The sequence below is a fragment of the Coloeus monedula genome (genome assembly GCF_965178545.1).
Source record: "Coloeus monedula genome assembly, chromosome: Z".
NCBI lineage: Eukaryota > Metazoa > Chordata > Aves > Passeriformes > Corvidae > Coloeus > Coloeus monedula.
Window position 1 is genome coordinate 18,552,721 of NC_138822.1, and position 18,772 is coordinate 18,571,492.

The 18,772-nt window shown below is 37.4% G+C and overlaps 1 protein-coding gene across 5 annotated transcripts in view; it reads right to left on the reverse strand.

The window, feature by feature from the left end:
* TRPM3 (transient receptor potential cation channel subfamily M member 3) overlaps positions 1-18,772 on the reverse strand; it is a gene marked incomplete at both ends in the record, with an annotated part of 386,193 nt that overhangs the window by 96,125 nt on the left and 271,296 nt on the right. For all 5 annotated transcript variants that reach the window (XM_082301542.1, XM_082301543.1, XM_082301544.1 and 2 more), the window contains one exon: positions 1,983-2,157. In XM_082301542.1, coding sequence (XP_082157668.1) covers positions 1,983-2,157 — 175 coding nt within the window. The remainder of the gene's footprint in view (positions 1-1,982; positions 2,158-18,772) is intronic.

Below are 18,772 nucleotides of genomic sequence, written 5' to 3' on the forward strand. Positions count from 1 at the left end.
TCAGGGGTAGCCATGCTTGACAACCTGACCACCTTCTTTGATGAGATCATAGGATTGGTAGATAAGGGGCAAGGAGTGGATATTCCTCATGTAGACCTCTCTAAGGCCTTTGACACTGTCTCCCGTAAGACCCTCACAGACAAGCTGATGAAGTATGGGCTTGAGGAGGAGACAGTGAGGTGAACTGAAAACTGGGTGAATAGCTGGGCCCAGAGGTTTGTGATGTTGTTTGTTTGTTGAAGGTCAGTAACTTGTGATGTATTTCAGGGACCAGTCCTGGGTCCAATCCTGCTCAACATCCTCATTAATGCTCTGGAAGGTGGGACTGCATGTAGGCTCTGAAGATGTGAAACTGGGAGGAATGGCTGATATGCCAGAGGGTCCTGCTGCCCTCTGGCATATCACAGGCTGGAGAAATGAGCTGGCAGGAACCTCATTAAGTTCAGCAGCAGGAAATGCAAAGTCCTGCACCTCAGGAGGAACAACCCCATGTACCAGTACATGCTAAAGGCATCCCAAGAGGAAAGATGCTTTCAGAAAAGGACCCCCCAGCTTGAACATGAGCCAGGAATGTGCCATTGGAACAACAAAGGCTAATGGTATCCTGGCCTGCATTAGAAGGAGTGCTGCCAGTAGGTCAAAGCAGGTGTTCCTCTCTCCTTAGCACTTTAGACGACACATCTGGAGTCATGTGCCTGATTCTGGGCTCCCCAGTACAAAAGAGGGATGCACATACTGGAGAGTGTCCAGCAAAGGGCCACTAAGATGATGAAGGGGCTGGATCACCTCATACATGAGGAAAGGCCGAGGGAGCTGGGACTGTCCAGCCTGAAGTAGAGAAAGCCCAGACATGACATTGTCAATATATATATATGTGTGTGTGTGTGTGTATGTGTGTGTATATATATATTTATATATATATGTATATAAACACAAAAGGGGAGGGTGAAAGGAAGACAGGGACTGTTTTCAGTAGTGTCAGGTTAAAATATCAGAGACAATGTGCACAAACTCAAACATGTGAGGTTCCTTCTGAACACCAGGAAATACCTATTTTTTTTTTTTTTAACTGTGTGGATAATTGAGCACTAGCACAGTTCACCCAGAGAGGCTGTGGAGTGTCAAACCTTGGAGACATTCAAAAGCCATCTGGACATGGCCCTGGGCAACAGGCTCTATCTATGTGGCCCTGCCTGAGCAGGGAGGGTTGGACCCGAGGACAGCCAGAGGCCCTGCCCAACCTCAGCCATTTTGTGATTCTATGCTTGTTTATTTATTTAATTTTTTTAATCTTTGAGGGCAGGGAGGGGCACAGTAGAAGAACAAAGTATATTAAGGATTTGGTCATTCAGTAATATTCATTTTGGAACCTACAGAGCATGCTTACAGCCTGATTCAACAAAAGCACAGCTGAGTCTTCTGTAATAAAAACTAAACAGTACTTTTGCCTCACCTTGAGTCTGCAAAGAAAGGGACAGAGCAAAATACAGAGCAGTGCATAAGCAGTAGTGTGAATACAGACAGGTGTGCAGAATCAGGCTCAATAGGCAGGGCAAATATAAACCAGCTTATGTGAACATGTAGGGCTAAATGAAACTTGAAGGCAGCAGTACTCTATGTTATACTAACATAGTATCTGTAAGGTGGTGAAAGTAACTCCCCTTGCCCTTGGACTGAATCCTTTGGCCCATAAGTGCAAGATACCATACTTGTACTTGTCTATGTGCCACATGTCACAGCAAGCAACTGTATGGTACAGTTCCTACACCTGTTTTATTCTGTAGACTTTCTGTAGTGGTTCTTTAAGGTTTGTTTTGTTTTGTTCTGAATACCGTCAGTATTTCACCCATATCAATGACGGAAACAGCCATGTGAGGTAGGTGTTGCTTTTGCACAATATTGTTAGTAATTTCCTGTGCTCTACTTTATCACTGAATTGAACCCGTGGATAGGGAAGGAACATACGCTATGAAATGACTTACCCTCCTTCTTCCGAGTATTTGTGACCAAAGGCAAGGATGTCAGATGCTCGGCCACTGCCATCACATATCACAACAGGAACGGGAGGAGTGTCTCGCAAGTACTCCAGAACAATGGAGATGACATTGGGACCTCCTTCCACAATAAGGGCCACCACTGGAACCCCTTGGCCAATTCCTGGAGCAAAAGAAAGAAAGAAACAAACCACACCAAACGAAAACAACACAAAACAAAACAGCCAACCAATCAAATAAACCACACACACACAAAACAAATAAATTTAAAAATGCAACAAAAAAGAAACAAAAAACGCAAAGCCAGCAAGGCAAACAAAACATAACAGAAGACAGAAGAAAAAAATATCAGACTGAAATAACTGCATTATGACTGTACAGTGTTATGTTAGACAAAATGCATTCAGACAATCAGATATTTTAAGGACAGATGGGACCAGTGTAGTCATCTCATCAGTTCCACCGCATAAACCAGTATTTTCTAGTATTATCTTCTGTTTTAAATACAATAGTTATGTTTAAATAGACGATGATTTTTTTTCTTTTAAAGATCAAGTCTTGTTTTGAAATCATGAAGAAGTTACTGCATTTCTTCCTAACATGTTCATAATCAAGACTCTATTCTTGCTTGTAGTCTAGGTTTTGTATGATGTCAGTTTCCCTTCTTTGGGTCTTCCAATAGTTTTGCTTGCTGTTTCAAAATCACCTCTATGGTATTTTTCCTGCTGTATTGGAGGTTGCAGCTAGGTAGCCCTTTAACATTCTCTTAATAAACTAAACACTTTCTGTTACAAGTTAGTACTAGTTTTCCAGTTCTAGTCAGCCTCACAGTTTCTCTCTGAATTCTCTTCAATTTGCAGCATATTTGTTGATTTGCAGACCCCATACTGGGAACATTGCTCCAAAGAGAGCTGAACTAGTGCTTAACCAAACGAGAGGAATCTTCATTTTAAGCAGTTTCAATGTAATTTCATGGGAACCCTCTGCAAATTTGCAGCACAGACTGCCAGGAAAATTGTGTGGATTTAGAGAAAGGCAATCTGACACCAGGCTGGTGTTAACACAGCTGAAGAAGTTTTTCTGGTATTCACTTCTTGACCAGTTGAGACTGGGGACATTCAAAAGGACTCAAGCAATAGAAGGAGCTGAAAATTTTCTATTAGCATTTTTTTCCTGGCTTTTTTTTTTCTTTTAAAATAGCTCTTTCTAAGAAAACTTATATGCATTCTGCACAAAATTCTGACATTTCATGGGAAAATGAAAATAAAAAGAGTGTCCTACACTGTTAACAGCTGGGTTGAAAAAAGTTGCAGAAAGCCAACAGTAACAAATGTTAATATGTCTGCTCAAGTTTTCATTTGGAGAGAGTTCAATTCCCAGAAGCAAAGGTAAGCCTGTGACGCTGGAACATTAAATCTGGTTAGACCCCCTAGAAATATTCATAGATCAAATGATTTTCAATAATTTTAAGGACTTGAATTACTGACAAAAACGAGATGAACTATTCTTTAAGAAAGAAAGAAAGAAAGAAACCTAGTTCATATATTTAAGAGGAAAATACTCTAAGCACTTCCTGAACCATTTTGCAAGCAAACATCATGTTTCCTGAAGTAATTCTCAGCATACCTTGTTATGCCTCTATCTACTGTTAGTTTTTGGCTTTTCTGTCATATACCTTAAGTAAAATGTGTGGTGTTTATTTATGTTAAGAAAACTACAGGCAGAATTAAAAGATGTAGGCTAGTGAAAGAGCATAAGGAGGGTGGAATATAAGAAGGTGATCAACAGAATGATTTGCACAGAGCTCAAGGGTTAATTTTTTCTAATAACATTAAGGACTTCCCTGAATTGCTGCTCTACTCAACCTAGACACCTGCTAATAAAATAATATTAAGAAGTATTCTTAGTCATGTCTGGATGGGTATGGATGACATTGAGGATTAATAGAAAATGAGGAAGTTCACAATCTGAGATGGAAAGTCATTTACTTGGTGTTTAATAAATCCTTCTGTAAACTGGGAACTCATTAGGAGGAAATACTAGAAAAGCTGATGACAAGAGAACTCTCTTTGGTATAGCAAGACCACTAGGAAAAGTTACGATCCTGGAATACACACAGCAAAATATTTTCAGTAGGAAACAGGGGCAATTCAGTGCCATTATGCAAGCCACTCAGGAAATTCCATGCAAAATGCTATCTGTACCTATGCTCAGCCTTGTTCAGAAAGAACAAACTGGAATGAATGGAGGAAAAAGCCAAAAGGAGTGTATGGGGAATAAAAACTTCACCTTATGAGACAAGATTCAGTGAGTTTGGGTCATCTTCCTTAGAAAATTAGAGGGGCAAAGACACCATGACTGAATACTGCCATTACATACAGCCATTAGAAGTTAACAGTTTTAGATGGATCTCAGAAGATTCTGGGTTATCAGAGGAGTGAAGTCTTTACAGCCTTTTTGTAAGACTAAAAGGGAAAGCTTTTTGTATTGAAATGATGCTCTGATGCTCACTAATCATAACAGCTGCAGTTGCCTTATGTATCTCAAAGTGTTCCTGAAGCAGGTTCTGTCCTTCTGTTGGAAGTCTGTTCATTTCCTGTGTATTCTACTTGATATGGATCAGATAAATAATTCTAGTAATATAAGTGATTATGGTTAGTCTAAGCAGCTGAACTATTTTTGCCTTTTTGGGCCATTTGAAAACATATCTACAATTCTTCTTGCAACCTTTGATTTTCCTTTCAAAATTTTTTTAAACTTTTTATTAATTTTTTTTTTAAATTTAAGCTGTTACAGTCACAAGAGTTGCCTGGAATACAAAAGTTCTCTGCAAGTGTTCCAGTTGTGTTTCACTGTGGTTGATCAAGTGGCAGTTTTTCTCTTCTTTAGAAACATATTCAGCATGAAAACAATCCTTTAATTCAAGGCTAGTAAAATAAAAGGACTTTTCTCCAATTCAGAGTTCAATGAAACTTTGTAGCTTTAAGTTAAAAAAACCTCCAAACTCATGTTAACCTTGGTTTATCATACACATTAAGTTCCCAATTGAAGTTCAAATCTTTTATCATTCTTGTACATTTCTCTGTGAAATAGAAAAGGTTTAAAAACAAACTTGATATCTATATCTCATTTTCCTTTGGGAAATTCTCTCTGAGTTTCAGCAAATAGATGATTTTTTATTTTAATCTTCATTGTTCACTGTAAATAATTTTGGTTTTGAAAAAACTATTGTTTCTTTAGTTTGGAGGGCAAATTATTCCAGTTAATTTCTGAAATTAGAAATAATATTTAAAATGAGTTAATAATACTTTACTCATATTTCTTCAAAGTATAACCATTTCTGTCTTTCAGGAAAGTTCTCTATGAACTTCCACAGATTTATGATAATTAATTTCTGAGCAGTGATGGTATCCACAGCACGACAGAAAGTCAATAGACACAGTGAAAAAACAAAAAATTATGCCTGCTTGAGTACCTCAGAATTTCAAAATACGGGTTAGTGGGAATTACCACATCCTCAGCTTTCTGTGATGCTCCCAATCATATTTAAATTAGTTATGATATTATATTCATTTTGGAAAAAATACTTAGCTACTTATACCAAGAATGTCTGCAGCTCAATAACTCTCAGCCAAAATGCAAAGTAGATCTGAATTAAACTTTTAGATGTCCTGATACTAAAAATTCCTGGATGCTTCCCTGCTGCTACATATTAGGAATTTAGAAATGAATGTAGAGGGCCTGCAGGAAAATTTCAGTGCATCTGAAGACACTGACTGACTATACGAACACTGCATTTACAACTATGTTGAATATAGGAAATTGAGAACTGACTGTGCTTTGCCTTAATGTAACAGTGGGACAATTTGGAGAATGTTGGGATATGATGCCAGCAAGACAGAACCTCTGACTTTGAAAAAAAGCTGATAGACCTCTCTTTAACTGCTAATCAAATGTGTTTCCTACTAAATCTCCTCAGAAATAAAATCATCAGAAATGATCTGTAAGAGTTCTATTTCAGCTTGTGCATGCACAGTAGATGATAGTCTGCAAAGAAGGGGCTGGCAGTGCCTGATAGATCCACAGCGAGCCTTTGGTTTCAGACACTTCATTTGGAAAGACAATGTCAGGCTGTGAGGTGAGGTCCTAAATGTGAAGGTAATACATTCCTTACAATGTCAAGGACATCATCACAAAAAGAGCTTCTTGCTTGAGTTGAGATTGTCAGAAAGGAGGCAGCACCAAAACAAAACCTTGCTGATATAAAACTGGACTACAGTACTGGACCTGCTGTCTCCTAGCACACATCTGGAAGGTGGGAACTTTATGTCAAGCACTAAAATGGACACTCCAATAAATCAACAAGGAAGAAGTTTTCCCTTCATGTGTTTCTTGTGGAATTTACCACAAAATTGCCCTAATCTGGGCAAAACTAAGGATAGGACTCATCTTTTTTGGCTATCTTCAACAACACAGTTGTTTTCACTAAGTAAGTACTGTAAAAGTATGCAACCTTAAAAATTGTGTGTTTCACATTTTATTAACTGGAAAGAGAGTAGCATTAATGCACTCCACTGAAATACTGCCCAATATAAGACTGCAGGGAACCTTTTTTGGTACAGGGCAATGCACTGTTATCAGGAAAGACTCTCTGTCACTTGGGGATGTCTCCCAAACATAGAAGAAAGTACAATTCATTTTCACATATATGGGTATACTTTTCTGTTTCCTAGAAGGCATTAAATGACATGTTAGTCTGCTTTTTTTTTTAATATCCTTTGTAGGGAAACCTTTTAAGTTCAGGTGAATTATTTTTAAATATCTGAAAAATTATGGACATCTGAGAGTTACATGGAGGATTTATTTTAAAATTTATTTAATTCACTGTTTTTTCAGCATTTCTAGATGAGCTTTGGTTTCAAAAAATCTTTTCTCCTTTTCCTTTTGGAAGATGGAGAAAAGTCTTGTTAGCAGTATATATGTGGACATGAAAATGGCTGTGAATAACTATTGTGTTATAATTGTGATATTTAGCTAACTGTACTTATATTTCAAGATGATAAATATCTGATTGCAAAACCAAGGGTCTTCCAACTTAAGAGTGGTCTCTGCATTTTTATTCTGTGTTATTAAAAATAGTTTGTTAAGTAGAGAGGGGATGTTTTTTCCCTCAGATTTTCAAAAGAAATATTTAGTTTGTATTTAATGGCAGGTATGTCTGAAACATCTCATACTAACTGGCATATTACTATTTAATAAGCTCTTCAATTCACATACTGAATTCTTAATATTCAAAACTAAAGGTAGCCTCTCATGACTTCATTAATAGAATGCAGAAAAAAAGTTATTATTTTCACTCAATATAATGATTCATGCAAAAAAAAGAAGGAGTACCAAAGACCTGAGGCTCATCAGTATTCCTAATTCCTAAGAACTTGTATTTTGAGTATTTCAGTAAGTATGGATTTTTGCAGGGTAGATCAGACTGCTTAGTGTTTCACAGTGTCAGGTATTGTGGATACTGCTGGTGAAATTAGACAGCAATATTGTCTAAAAGATTTATGTGGTCAACTTAAAGCTTCATTACTGTGTTATTGCCTTTGTGGTCAGCAGCCGAGCCAGTGAGACTTTCCAACAATTCTGATTCCAGGAAGGTATGTACACATCAGAACATTTTTCTCAATGTGCAGCAAATAGCACTTGTAGGCCTTCATGCTGTTATAAAAAAAAAATAACATAATTTTCCCCTTGACACAGCAGTAATGCATAAATACGTGAATTAAAATAATAAAGTAGAAGAAATGAGTAAATTTGGAAATGGAAGGAAGGAAAGCTGCATAATGTCTGTTGTGTGAAAAGGCACTAAAAAATATCTACCATGCTTTGCAGAAGCTCTACTTAGTTTTCCCTGTTCTTGGAAAAACATGAATATTTTATATTGTGTGAGTATATTTATAAATAATGTATAACTGCCTTATAAATTATTACTAATTCTTTTAGTGAAGAGCTAAGTATGAGTTACCCACGTTCTTATAGACCAACAAGTGAATAAAATACCTCATTTACTACAAAATGCATTTACTACTCATGTTTTTAAGCATGCTTGTAAGAGTAACTGGGACATATCGCTATGTTGTATACTATCTGTAAGTTCTGCCCTGAGTTCAGTCAAATAAAACAGAGGCTCTAGTTGACTACCCCTGACAGAAATGTCTCTAATTTCAGTATCTTAACACTGGGTGGTGGTAGGCCCATCTGAGCTGATTTCCTGCAGGCCACCTTTGCTCCTTCATCGGGGTCAGATATGTTGGTGTGAGTTGCCCTATATTAATTTCCTTTTTCTACCTGGAAATTTTGACTGGAGAGTTTCATAATTATTTGGATTTGTTTGGGATGCTGGGGCCTCTGTCTGTCCTGCTGGAGGAGTTGCTGCACAGAGCTAGCCAGGAGTGGCTTACAGCTGGGAGCCTGTGTCACACCTCATGCACAACGTGCAGCTGTACAGCAAGATCTCCAGAAGCTGGAGGCAATGGAGGAACGCTGGGCTTAAGGTACACATAAGACAGAATCACTGTGTACATACTGAGAGAGCCCAAACTGTCCCAGAAAAGGGGCAGAATAAGCCTGGACAAACCTTCACAGGATGCACATGCAGACAACCTGACAGCTCAATGTCTTTTCCTAACAAGGCACACACTGATCACCTGTGCAATGTAGAAACAGGATTCTCAGCCTTCCTAGAAAACCTGAGCCTACCCTAGGCATGGGCAGGGATGTAAGAGGCATCACTGAGCTGGAAGGGCTCGTCAGGTCTTCAGGAAAGCAGGTATATTGCATGAGGAAGGAGCCTCCAAAGTTTTGCACAGGCCTACCCTCCAGGTCCACAGATTGCTAAATGTTCCTGCACCCAGATGTACTGTGGATGGTGGGGCACATAAATTAGCAGGTTTTTCCACTGGTCATCATATCCCGGGTTTGCACGTGCCTATCTCAGATAATGAGACAATGGACTTTTAGCAGTAGAAAATTCCTATGACAGGCTTTAGATTTGTTTCAGTGTGCACCCTGCAAAAGATCTACCACTTGTGGGCAAGAACTACCTTTCTAACTGCAAAATTCTCTGAGGGTAATGGCTTCTGTTAGCGGTAAACTCAATGGTCTCTTACTTACTGACAAATAAACAAATCCAAAAATATGAATCAACAGGTATATCCATGTTAGAGTTCCTACAAGTGTTTGCCAGTGCATGGCACATGGACAGGCACATAGACCATTTTGCACAAATGCTCCATAGCGTAAAAAACCCTTAATTGCATTGAACAGATGACATGTTCCCAGATACAGGCTATTAATTCAACAGATGAGGTTATACTTCAGGAATTTTTAATGCAAGCATTGTTTATCTGAGGTATTTAGTAGAAAATCTCATTTAATTGTCAGTGGACGATTGATAAAAGTGTTGTGAAGTTCAATAAAAATATTGATGCAGTTACAAGAACTTTGACGGCTTTAAACTACAATTTGATCAAATATGATCTTAGTTTTAACCTAAATACATATGATGAACTATGGTTTTTGAGGGGATATTGACTAATAAGCCTTATTCATTCGTATTTGAAACATGGCAAAATACCATTTCCTTACGATTTTTTGAGAGGCTTAAGGCATCTTGAAACTCCAATAATAATTTGGGGGTTCTGGTAAGTTAATGAAAAATTAAGTCCTTAGCTCAAGAAGTTGTTTTAGAAGTCCAGTTTCTAGGCTATTGCTGTGCTTCATGGGACAAGCAGAGTACGCAGCAGTGTGATGTATTAACAACGGCTGAAAGAAACACACCACACAAAATCTGTGGCTTTCAGAAACATTTCAGTCCAAGTGTTTGCATAGTGCTTGGATATCCTACTGCAAGCTACCTACACAGAATGGATAAACAATTAAACATGACTTGGAATTTTAATATGCAGAAGTCCTAGTGTAAGCCTAAAAGATTGAGGAAAATAATTTTTAATTTCTCAAATAATATTTGCCTTACAGTAATACAGAGTCAACAAATACTGCTCTTTGGTTGTTAATACAGCATATCTAACCACATGGTAAATGATGTTTAAAGAGATTTAAAATGGTATTGGATTTACAACAGTCGTTAAAAGGTTTGACCACACAAATATGTCTGCTTCACCTCTGGATATCTATGTGGTACTCCATCTGGACCCAACTGGCACAGAGTGTAATAGAGAACATCCTAAAATAATCCAGACCCTTCCTATTAGGTTACACTGAAATAACATTACAACTTGGGTTTTTTTCTAGGCAGTTGTTTTCAGCCTTCCAGCCTTTTTTGGAAACACCTCCTGATGTGTATGAAACCTTTTTGGCTAAAATATCAATAGCAAATAGCAAAGAGGTAAGATCACCTGCACATACAATATATCTGCATGCTCCAGCTCTGCAGATCACACCTGCAATATATTTACCACTAGAGCAATTACATTATTAACTATTAAGTGAAAATAACTGGAAAAAAGGAAATGTGTCTTGCCTTCACTGGATGATGGAAAAGAATGCTGAGTCTTATTACCCAGAAGTAGAGGAACATCTCCCAGATGTCACAACTACTTCAAGCTTAATTTCACATAGCTGCACTTTGTACAGTCAGCTCTCCCTTTTCTTTGCCCACTGTCTCCAGCATCTTTGCTAGAGCAGAACCTCTTATTCCAGACATGGCAAAGATAAGGTGGGTATTTCTTTTAATCCTTCAAGAACTATTCAGCAACAAAAACGAGAAACTTACCGATTAAAAAACAAAACAAAACAAAACAAAGTAGAAAAAAACCCGCATTCTACTCTTTTCTGAATACCTTTAATAGTTTTTATATCCAGAAATTAAGGGGAGCTTTCATTTGTTTGGTGAATTGTTGCATGCCCTGTGTCTAGAGAAATCAAACTGACCTGATAAACCAATACAAAAAAGTCTAAGAATGTTTGCTGTGTTTCTGAAATTCACAGAACTATTGGATTATGTGTGGCGGAATGACACACAAACACTACTAATAAATGTGGAAATTTATTTAAAATAATAAAGGAATAGCTTTTTATTTTAATTCTTTATTAGAAAGAATTCCTAATAAAGGAAAGCGCACAACATTTTGACTTATTTTTTCCTTTCTATTTATTTTTTGACTTTTCTACTACAGGGTTGTTGAATATCATTTGCTATAATTTCCTTTTTATTTTCCTGCTTCCCAAATTTAAAATCAGTAGTATGAATTTTATTTTGTTCATCTTTGATTTTTTCCTCTGTAGTTTGCATTCATTCTCCTTGTTCCTTTGTTAGTCTCACTTCCATTCTGCATTCTTATAATTTCCCTTTGGTAGCTCAATCACATTTTCACTTCCTCTCTGTCTCCTTCTCTTTAAACCAATATCTTCTTTCATCTCCTCTATTTTTAGTTTTCCTCTTTGCTAAGAGTATGATCGTATTACATTTGTCCCAGTCTGTTCTCCTCTCTCTTCTGCCCTACCTTACTACTTTCACTCTCATTTTCATTTGTTCAGTGCTCCTTCCTCACCTCTCTAAATCCACCTGTTGATGAATCTGCCATTGTACCAGACCTGTCATTGACAGACAAATTTGTGTACCTGACACCTGAAACCATATCTTCATTTAATACTGGACTGATCCAAAAAAATTCTCAAAGGGAAATCAAGGCTGGTAACAAGAAAAGATTTGTGGTACCTTCTTTTGATTTTCGTACTTGTCTTTGCAAAAGGACAAAGTTCAGAGAGTTCTCAGAAGAAACATGACATGGGAGCAGTCTATGTAAGACTGAACTCTGGGATTTGTGAGCCTTACAAGCATCCAAGTAACCACCCACTTGGTTACTTTCTATATAATGGCAACACACAGTTCAAAGCTGGCACTTCAAGTTCAAAGACACACAGACACACAGACACACACACACACACACACACAGAGAACCTTTGTAGATTTCAGTCAAAACCTGCCATATCTGTCCTTGCAGTCAACTGCTTACTAGGGCAGTACCAGAGGACCTAACTGGTTTCACCCTTCTTGGAGCTTATCGCCCACAGGCAATGGCCTAAGACACGCAGGAGCAACTACAGCTTCAGAAATTCTCACATTCTGTCTGATCTTCCCTGGAGCTTTCTCTGGCTCCCTTTGAATGTGAGCACAGCCACATATTGTACACGGTACTTTAGAAAGTTATCAATCACATTGTAACATAATCAAATTCTATACTACCTCATATTACATATTGAAGTGTTTTACCTTGTTGTATTTTGCTTATTTTTCAACATATTTGACACTATATAATCTCAGAAAATTATCCCTTATTCTCACCTGTTTTAGAAAACTACAGCAGGTGAGATACAGAACAGCAAAAATTTGGCTAAAATGGATTCATCCTAAAATAATATTTCTAAGTTTTGCAGCTTTAAGAATTCAATAAATCTAAAATGTCCAAAAATTAGGGAGCTGAAATGAGCTGTACTCTTTCTCTTCTGTATAAATCATATACTTATTTGTGAAAAAACGTATGTTTGAAAAAAAATCATCTGTTTAAAGTCAAGTCCGTGAACAGAATTTTATAGATCCACTTGCATGGGTGTATTGTGTGCTTCAAGAATGGTATTTAACCTTGTGCTTTCCCAGCCCTTTATGAGATATGTTTGTCTCCAATGCCTGATCAACAAACATCATGATGCTTTTGATGAAATAACCCCAAGTTTCCAATCTCTAGCAAAATCTGAAACGAGTCAAATTTCAGAGAGCTCTAGGTTTTACTGAAATTTCGCAGGAGTCAAATTTTCAGTCTTGCAGCAGACTTCCTCCCCTAGAAAGTAGTCTGTACCTAGATCTTCCCAGCTATGTAGTTATGAAAATGCATCTAGGACTGCACAGAACATGAAGAAAAAATCTGAATCAAATGAGAATTCCAATGCATTTGATGATGATGTAATGGTCAGAGAAGATGCCAGTGATGACAGTTGAACGTCCCTTTGCATTCCCAGCCCCCTTCATATATTCTCAGGCATAGGATGACAAAGGGAAGTCCACGGGTCACATGAACAGGTATTGCTGACATATTATCCTGTCTAAACTGCCTTCTTTATCTAATCAAATCACCCAACTTTATCCATCAATTCCTTACTCAGAGGCAACTTTTTCTCACAGGCCTACTAAAACTCAGCTACATTAACTGGCTCCATGAAGAAGAAAGACTAAATACAAGGACACAGGTCCCAATGCCTAGGGTCTGTCTGTTTTTCAAACAGCATGTAGTGGAGGTAAAGCAAACCTTCAGCACCAAACGGCATGTTTAAAATTAGAATAATTGCAGCATGACAATGAACGGAGTAAAATTCCTCATTAAGTGCTATGTGGTCTGGATCTACATAACCTAAGGACTTGGTGTGGTCATCTTTCTAATAAATACCAATATGCTTCAGTGTGTAGGAACTGACCTAGCAGTATAAAGTGGTTCTTGTAAGCTTCAAGAAGGCTAAAGAATGTATTGGTTGAAAGACTTACAAAACATTAAAAAGTTTAAAAAATATATAAAATAAAGCAAACTACTTCAAACTTTCTGACCTTTTGAAGGGGTCTATTTCCAATTACACATACACTGCCTTTACATCCTCTGGCTCAACATTCTGGTTTCAAATATGTTTTCGGTTACACATCCACATTTTTACATTATTTCTGGCTCTCTTAGAAATGGAATTGTTAAAAATACAGAAAAAGGGCTTTCTTTTTTCTTTGCTTTTTTTTCTTTTCCTGCATAACTGTTTCTGAAGAAGAAGGTAGTAGATAATTTTATGAAAAGAAAAGAGTTTTCAATAGAAGAAAAAAGTCTTCCTTCCTCATCAGCACAGGCTGGACTCCTGCAGGCTAGGTGACATTATATATGCTTGTTATCGTCATTCCTCATGCTAGTGTAGTCCTTTTGCCTCATTTCATTCTTTTCACCTGCCTCTTTCCTTCTCTGAGGTTATGTCTCATACTATAAAATGTCAGTAATCTAACAAGTAAGGGAGAATCCTTTACATCATTAGAGGAAATATTAGATCTTTTTACTTTTTAATCTATGATGGGAGCTGTTAACTCCAATTTGAACATCACTGCCTCACTGACTGGACTCCATCCATTTCCAAAGCAAATGTCAAGAATGCAAAATCTCTGTCAGATAGTTACAGAGAACAGAAAAGTCTGGCGGTATTCTGACCAAGATTTTAATATTTTGATGGATGAAGCCTTCAATGTAAGTAAAATACCTGGATTTAAAAATAAAATGTCATTAGCATGTGGTCAGTATGTTTCCAAGGCCATTTGTCAGGTATGCAAATATCACACGAAGCTTATTTATTTTGCTCTTCGAACCACGACATTATTGTTTCCTGACAGATTCCTTCCTAACACATGCTAAACACAAATTTAATTACTGGCACATATGTGGAGTAAGTCATGAAATGTACATGAAAGACAGAAAATGACTGTATGTTTCCCCAAATGGTTATGCATACACAAGAACATGCTGTGAGTGCATGCTGTGCTACGCTATGTGTCATGTCCAGATTCTGATATTGCTGACAAAATTATACATGCTCTTTTAAAGAAAAACTGACAATATTCTAATTAATTTACAACACCTTTCATTCAAATTAAAAACTTTCACATAGGCTATGTGCAATGATCATTATATCTATAAATAATTTGTGTCCTTGTCTTGCGCCTCTGCTCCAGTAAGAGTATTCATATGAAGGAAAGTAAGCATCTGTGATGGAAGTGCTTGGCAACCATGCTGTAAGCTCTTTAAGGACTTGAGAATATTTCAGTCAGCAGTAACAATTCAGTTAATAGCAACAACTATATCATGTGAAAGGAAGGCCTTAGTGCAAACAGAAGGAATGAACTCCATATAATAAAAATGCAAATATGAGTGCGGAGCAAAAAGGGAGAAGCTTTAGGAAGGATTTTTGAAGATTCTGCAAGTCCTGGTAAAGGCCCTTTTTATGTAATATGAAGTAATTCTAGACCACACTTGTTAATGAGAAAGCATTGTTCCATCTAATCACAAAATGAGTGAAACCCACAGCATGTCAACCTATTGGAGTGACTTTGTCTGAAAATGATTAACAGTCCTCAGATCAAATGTATTAGCTGAGTTGCTACACTGGCAATTACTCTAATCTAACCATCCGTGGAATAGTAGGAATGAATATTTTATGTCTTGTAACTTCCAACGCACATTTTGTAGACAGATTTCTTTTATATTTCTGGTTCAAGGCGTGACTGATGTGCCTACTGCATGACTCAGCAATATTCTTCAGAAATGGTAATGATGTACATCTTAGCAAATGACCAGGCCGTTCTACAACACCTTGGAAAAACAGTTTGTTAGTGCCTAGGAATGTTACAATTGGAGAATTTGCAATAGGTCATCTCTAGTAATTAGATGCTTCATTTATATGCTTTCTCTGTTCATAGATTACATCATCTGTTTGGCTAAATGAAGCTACAGACAAACTTACTCAGCACTGAAAATACTCCTCTTTGAGAAGAGACTCAGATTTGGGACTCTGAGAGATCAGTCTATATGTAACCTGTCATTCTACAAACAGCTGTGAACTGTCTTGTGCTCAAGGCAATGAGACAGAGTTTAGTCTTTTGAACACTTCCAGAAGCAGTGAATCAGAAATCAGTAAACTGGCTGTGGTAGATTACATCAGCCTCACACACTGTAGAGCCCCTCCTGCCACAAAACGGTGTAAGCAGAGCATCAGAGATGGAAAGACAACTGCCCTCCACTTCCTGCATCTCTAAAAAATCACCCCACTTGAGCTGGGAAATTTTATTATGTTAAAAGTCTCTATATCCTTGTCCTGAGAATCTTCTGCTCATTAGTGCAGTATTTCTGGAATAGGATGGACTCCATATTTCAATGTAAAAACTTTCACACGAACTATTGAATTAACTGTGTAATGCTATACAAATGAACTATATGGCAGAAATAGTTACTAAGATATCTTTCCTTCCTTCCAGTGTATATCTTCAAGTGATCTCTGTGCCCTGAAAATTCTGCAAGAAGTCCAGGACCCAAATGTTTGTGTGGATTGGAAAGCAGAAACATTTCTGATCAGATTACTTTGACTATTTCCTTTTGATCTTGAAACACTTTCAGAAGAGCTCTTCTTACTTTCAGAATTTTATACTACAAAATGATGGACTTTGAAACTCCGGGTCTTTGAGACAACTTGCGGCTCACTTCAAGAGATGGTTGCTGGGCTGTGTTAAAATAGTCTTTGTGAAAGTAAGAAAAACCTGTGCTGAGCATTAAAGCATCAAACTGACCTCTAGGTAATTGCGCAACTGAGTGACTCCATGCTGAACCTGCAGGCTCAGGGCCACAGATGACACCCTCTGCTCATCTGAAAAGCATTTTTTAATTCCTGAGTATTTGCTGAGGACAAAATAAGAGCAATGAAAGTGGTAAAACCTGAAAAGGTAGTGGAAAATGAATACTCAATAAAATCGTCTTCCTAGTGTTCATAAGGCACATAATTGGAGATTATTCTTATTCTTATAATTCTTATTATTATTATTCCTGTTCTTATTCTTATTTAATAGTACACTTATTCAGGAAATTAGATACTGCTGAATGACTGATAATGATCCCACATTAGGAACAAAAACAGCTGAGACAGAATTATCTGACATATTTAATGCCCCAATTTAGTCTTAAATTTTATAAAAGGGACTGTCACTGTCCTGGTCTATTTGAAGGGAAAGCTATTTTCTGTGTCTTCAATATGTGAGAACAAGTTTAAAGCTTCCCTTTGTGAACAGCATGTGACCCCAAATATCCAGGAGAGCTATCACTGCACTGGAGAAAGACATAGTTAAAGCAAAGGAAAATAAGTAAGAAGAAATGACAAGCCTAGCATGTAAAACTCAGGCAGGCTTAAAAATAAGAATAAAATCTACTTTCAGCACTATTGGCCAGGGACAGGCTGTGAAATAGAAAGTTACCAATTGTTTACTAGTTCCTAAATCTGTTCTGTTTGCTAGAGCAGACTCTTTTTTTAGTGATTAACTAAAAATTGCACCCTTTCCTGACTCTTCAGCAAAGAAAATTGTGACTCTGTCAGTGTTTTCCCTCATTCCACATGCTTACAACTGGAATATAGTAAGTAATGACATACATGCATGGCTGCACAGACTCCCATTTGGATAAAAATCCCTTGGCAGCAATGCCCTGTCATGCACAGGATGGAGGATCTACATTGCTCTGCTATAAATAAGGGTAAAGGAAAGCATCGGAAAGTGGCCATCTGTTTAGCTGACCCAGCAAGGCAGGCGGTCTTTCTCACCCATATGGCTAACTTCCTATTAACTAGAGGGTGGGCAGGACTCAATCACCCTCTTTTAAAGCAAAGAAAAACAAAACATGGCAGAAACATTCTGGATGTCACTGAAACAAGATGTACAAATCTTATCGGCAGTCTTCTTTTTGAACAATTTTTTCACATTTCTATTTTGAGGAAGTGTTGTGAGATCCAAGTATCTTTGTGTTTGTAAGACAGAGAGGGAGCGAGTTGTTAAATGGTAGAGAGTTTCTGTCACAGAGGAAAGTGAAAAGGAGAATGCTTACTCTTGTCTGTGTGTGGAGTACTGCAGAAAGAAACCAGAAAAGAGAAATCCTTCCTTTTTTGTGATTGAAGAAGTCAGGCAAGCATTTGACTTGAACCACCAAATCTGGAGTTCCATCCATCAGCCACTTTTCAAAAGATAAGCCTCTTGACCAAATCTGAAATAAGTCTTTCTAAAGAGATTTATTTTTTAAGATAAGATTTTGCCATCAAAACGTTGTGCTGTAAACTGTAAAAGCTCACATTTTTCTTATAAATGCCTTCAAAAGAATTGCTATTTATGCCACAATTTCACGTAGTTTCACGACACGCCATTTTCAAATGTGCATTTTTGTTGTTGGTTAAGTTAGGATTAGATTATACTATCTTCATCTGCTAAGGAAGCTCCTAGGCATGCACCCACTGCTTATGATGCACACATTTTGTGCATATCTACATAGTGCTGAGAACAAGCAATATAACTCTGACATCCTAAAAACAGTAAGCCTGTAGTGCGTGTAGTTCATGCAATGGTGTTGAAGGCTGTAAATGGCACATCATTTCAATTTAAACAAAGATTATACTAATCATGCAGAAAACTTTATCAAGCATGAAGAACATACTAGTTTATATTCACCCCATTGGTTCTGCCTGTAACTCCTTGTCATCTGATGTTTGAGAGCTAAATGCTTTTCCTAGTCTCATTCCAGTTTCACATGCCTACGTCACAAAAAGTTTCACCATTCCTCAAAACTGCATGTTTAAAGAGAGTTGTTGCACAGCAGAAAGGCTGTGCATATGATCACTTTTGAAAAACTCTGTTTTCATTCTTAAAGAAATCTTATGGAGGTACAACCCTGACGTTTGTGAGACCAAAAACAGAATTGAAATTAAGTCCCCATCTCAAAGCATGTGTACACTACATCAAGCACGTGTACACTACATCAAGCACGTGTACACTACAGAGATAATTATGCTAACATTGAGATATCATATTTTATTTTATCCAAGCAGAAATGCTTATTCAGGTGACTATTCCTTATTTTAGGCAGGAAAGTGATACATGAAAAGAAAAAATATAACTTTGAGAGAAAAACTGAGGCTTCCGTCTGATCATGATGTGGTAT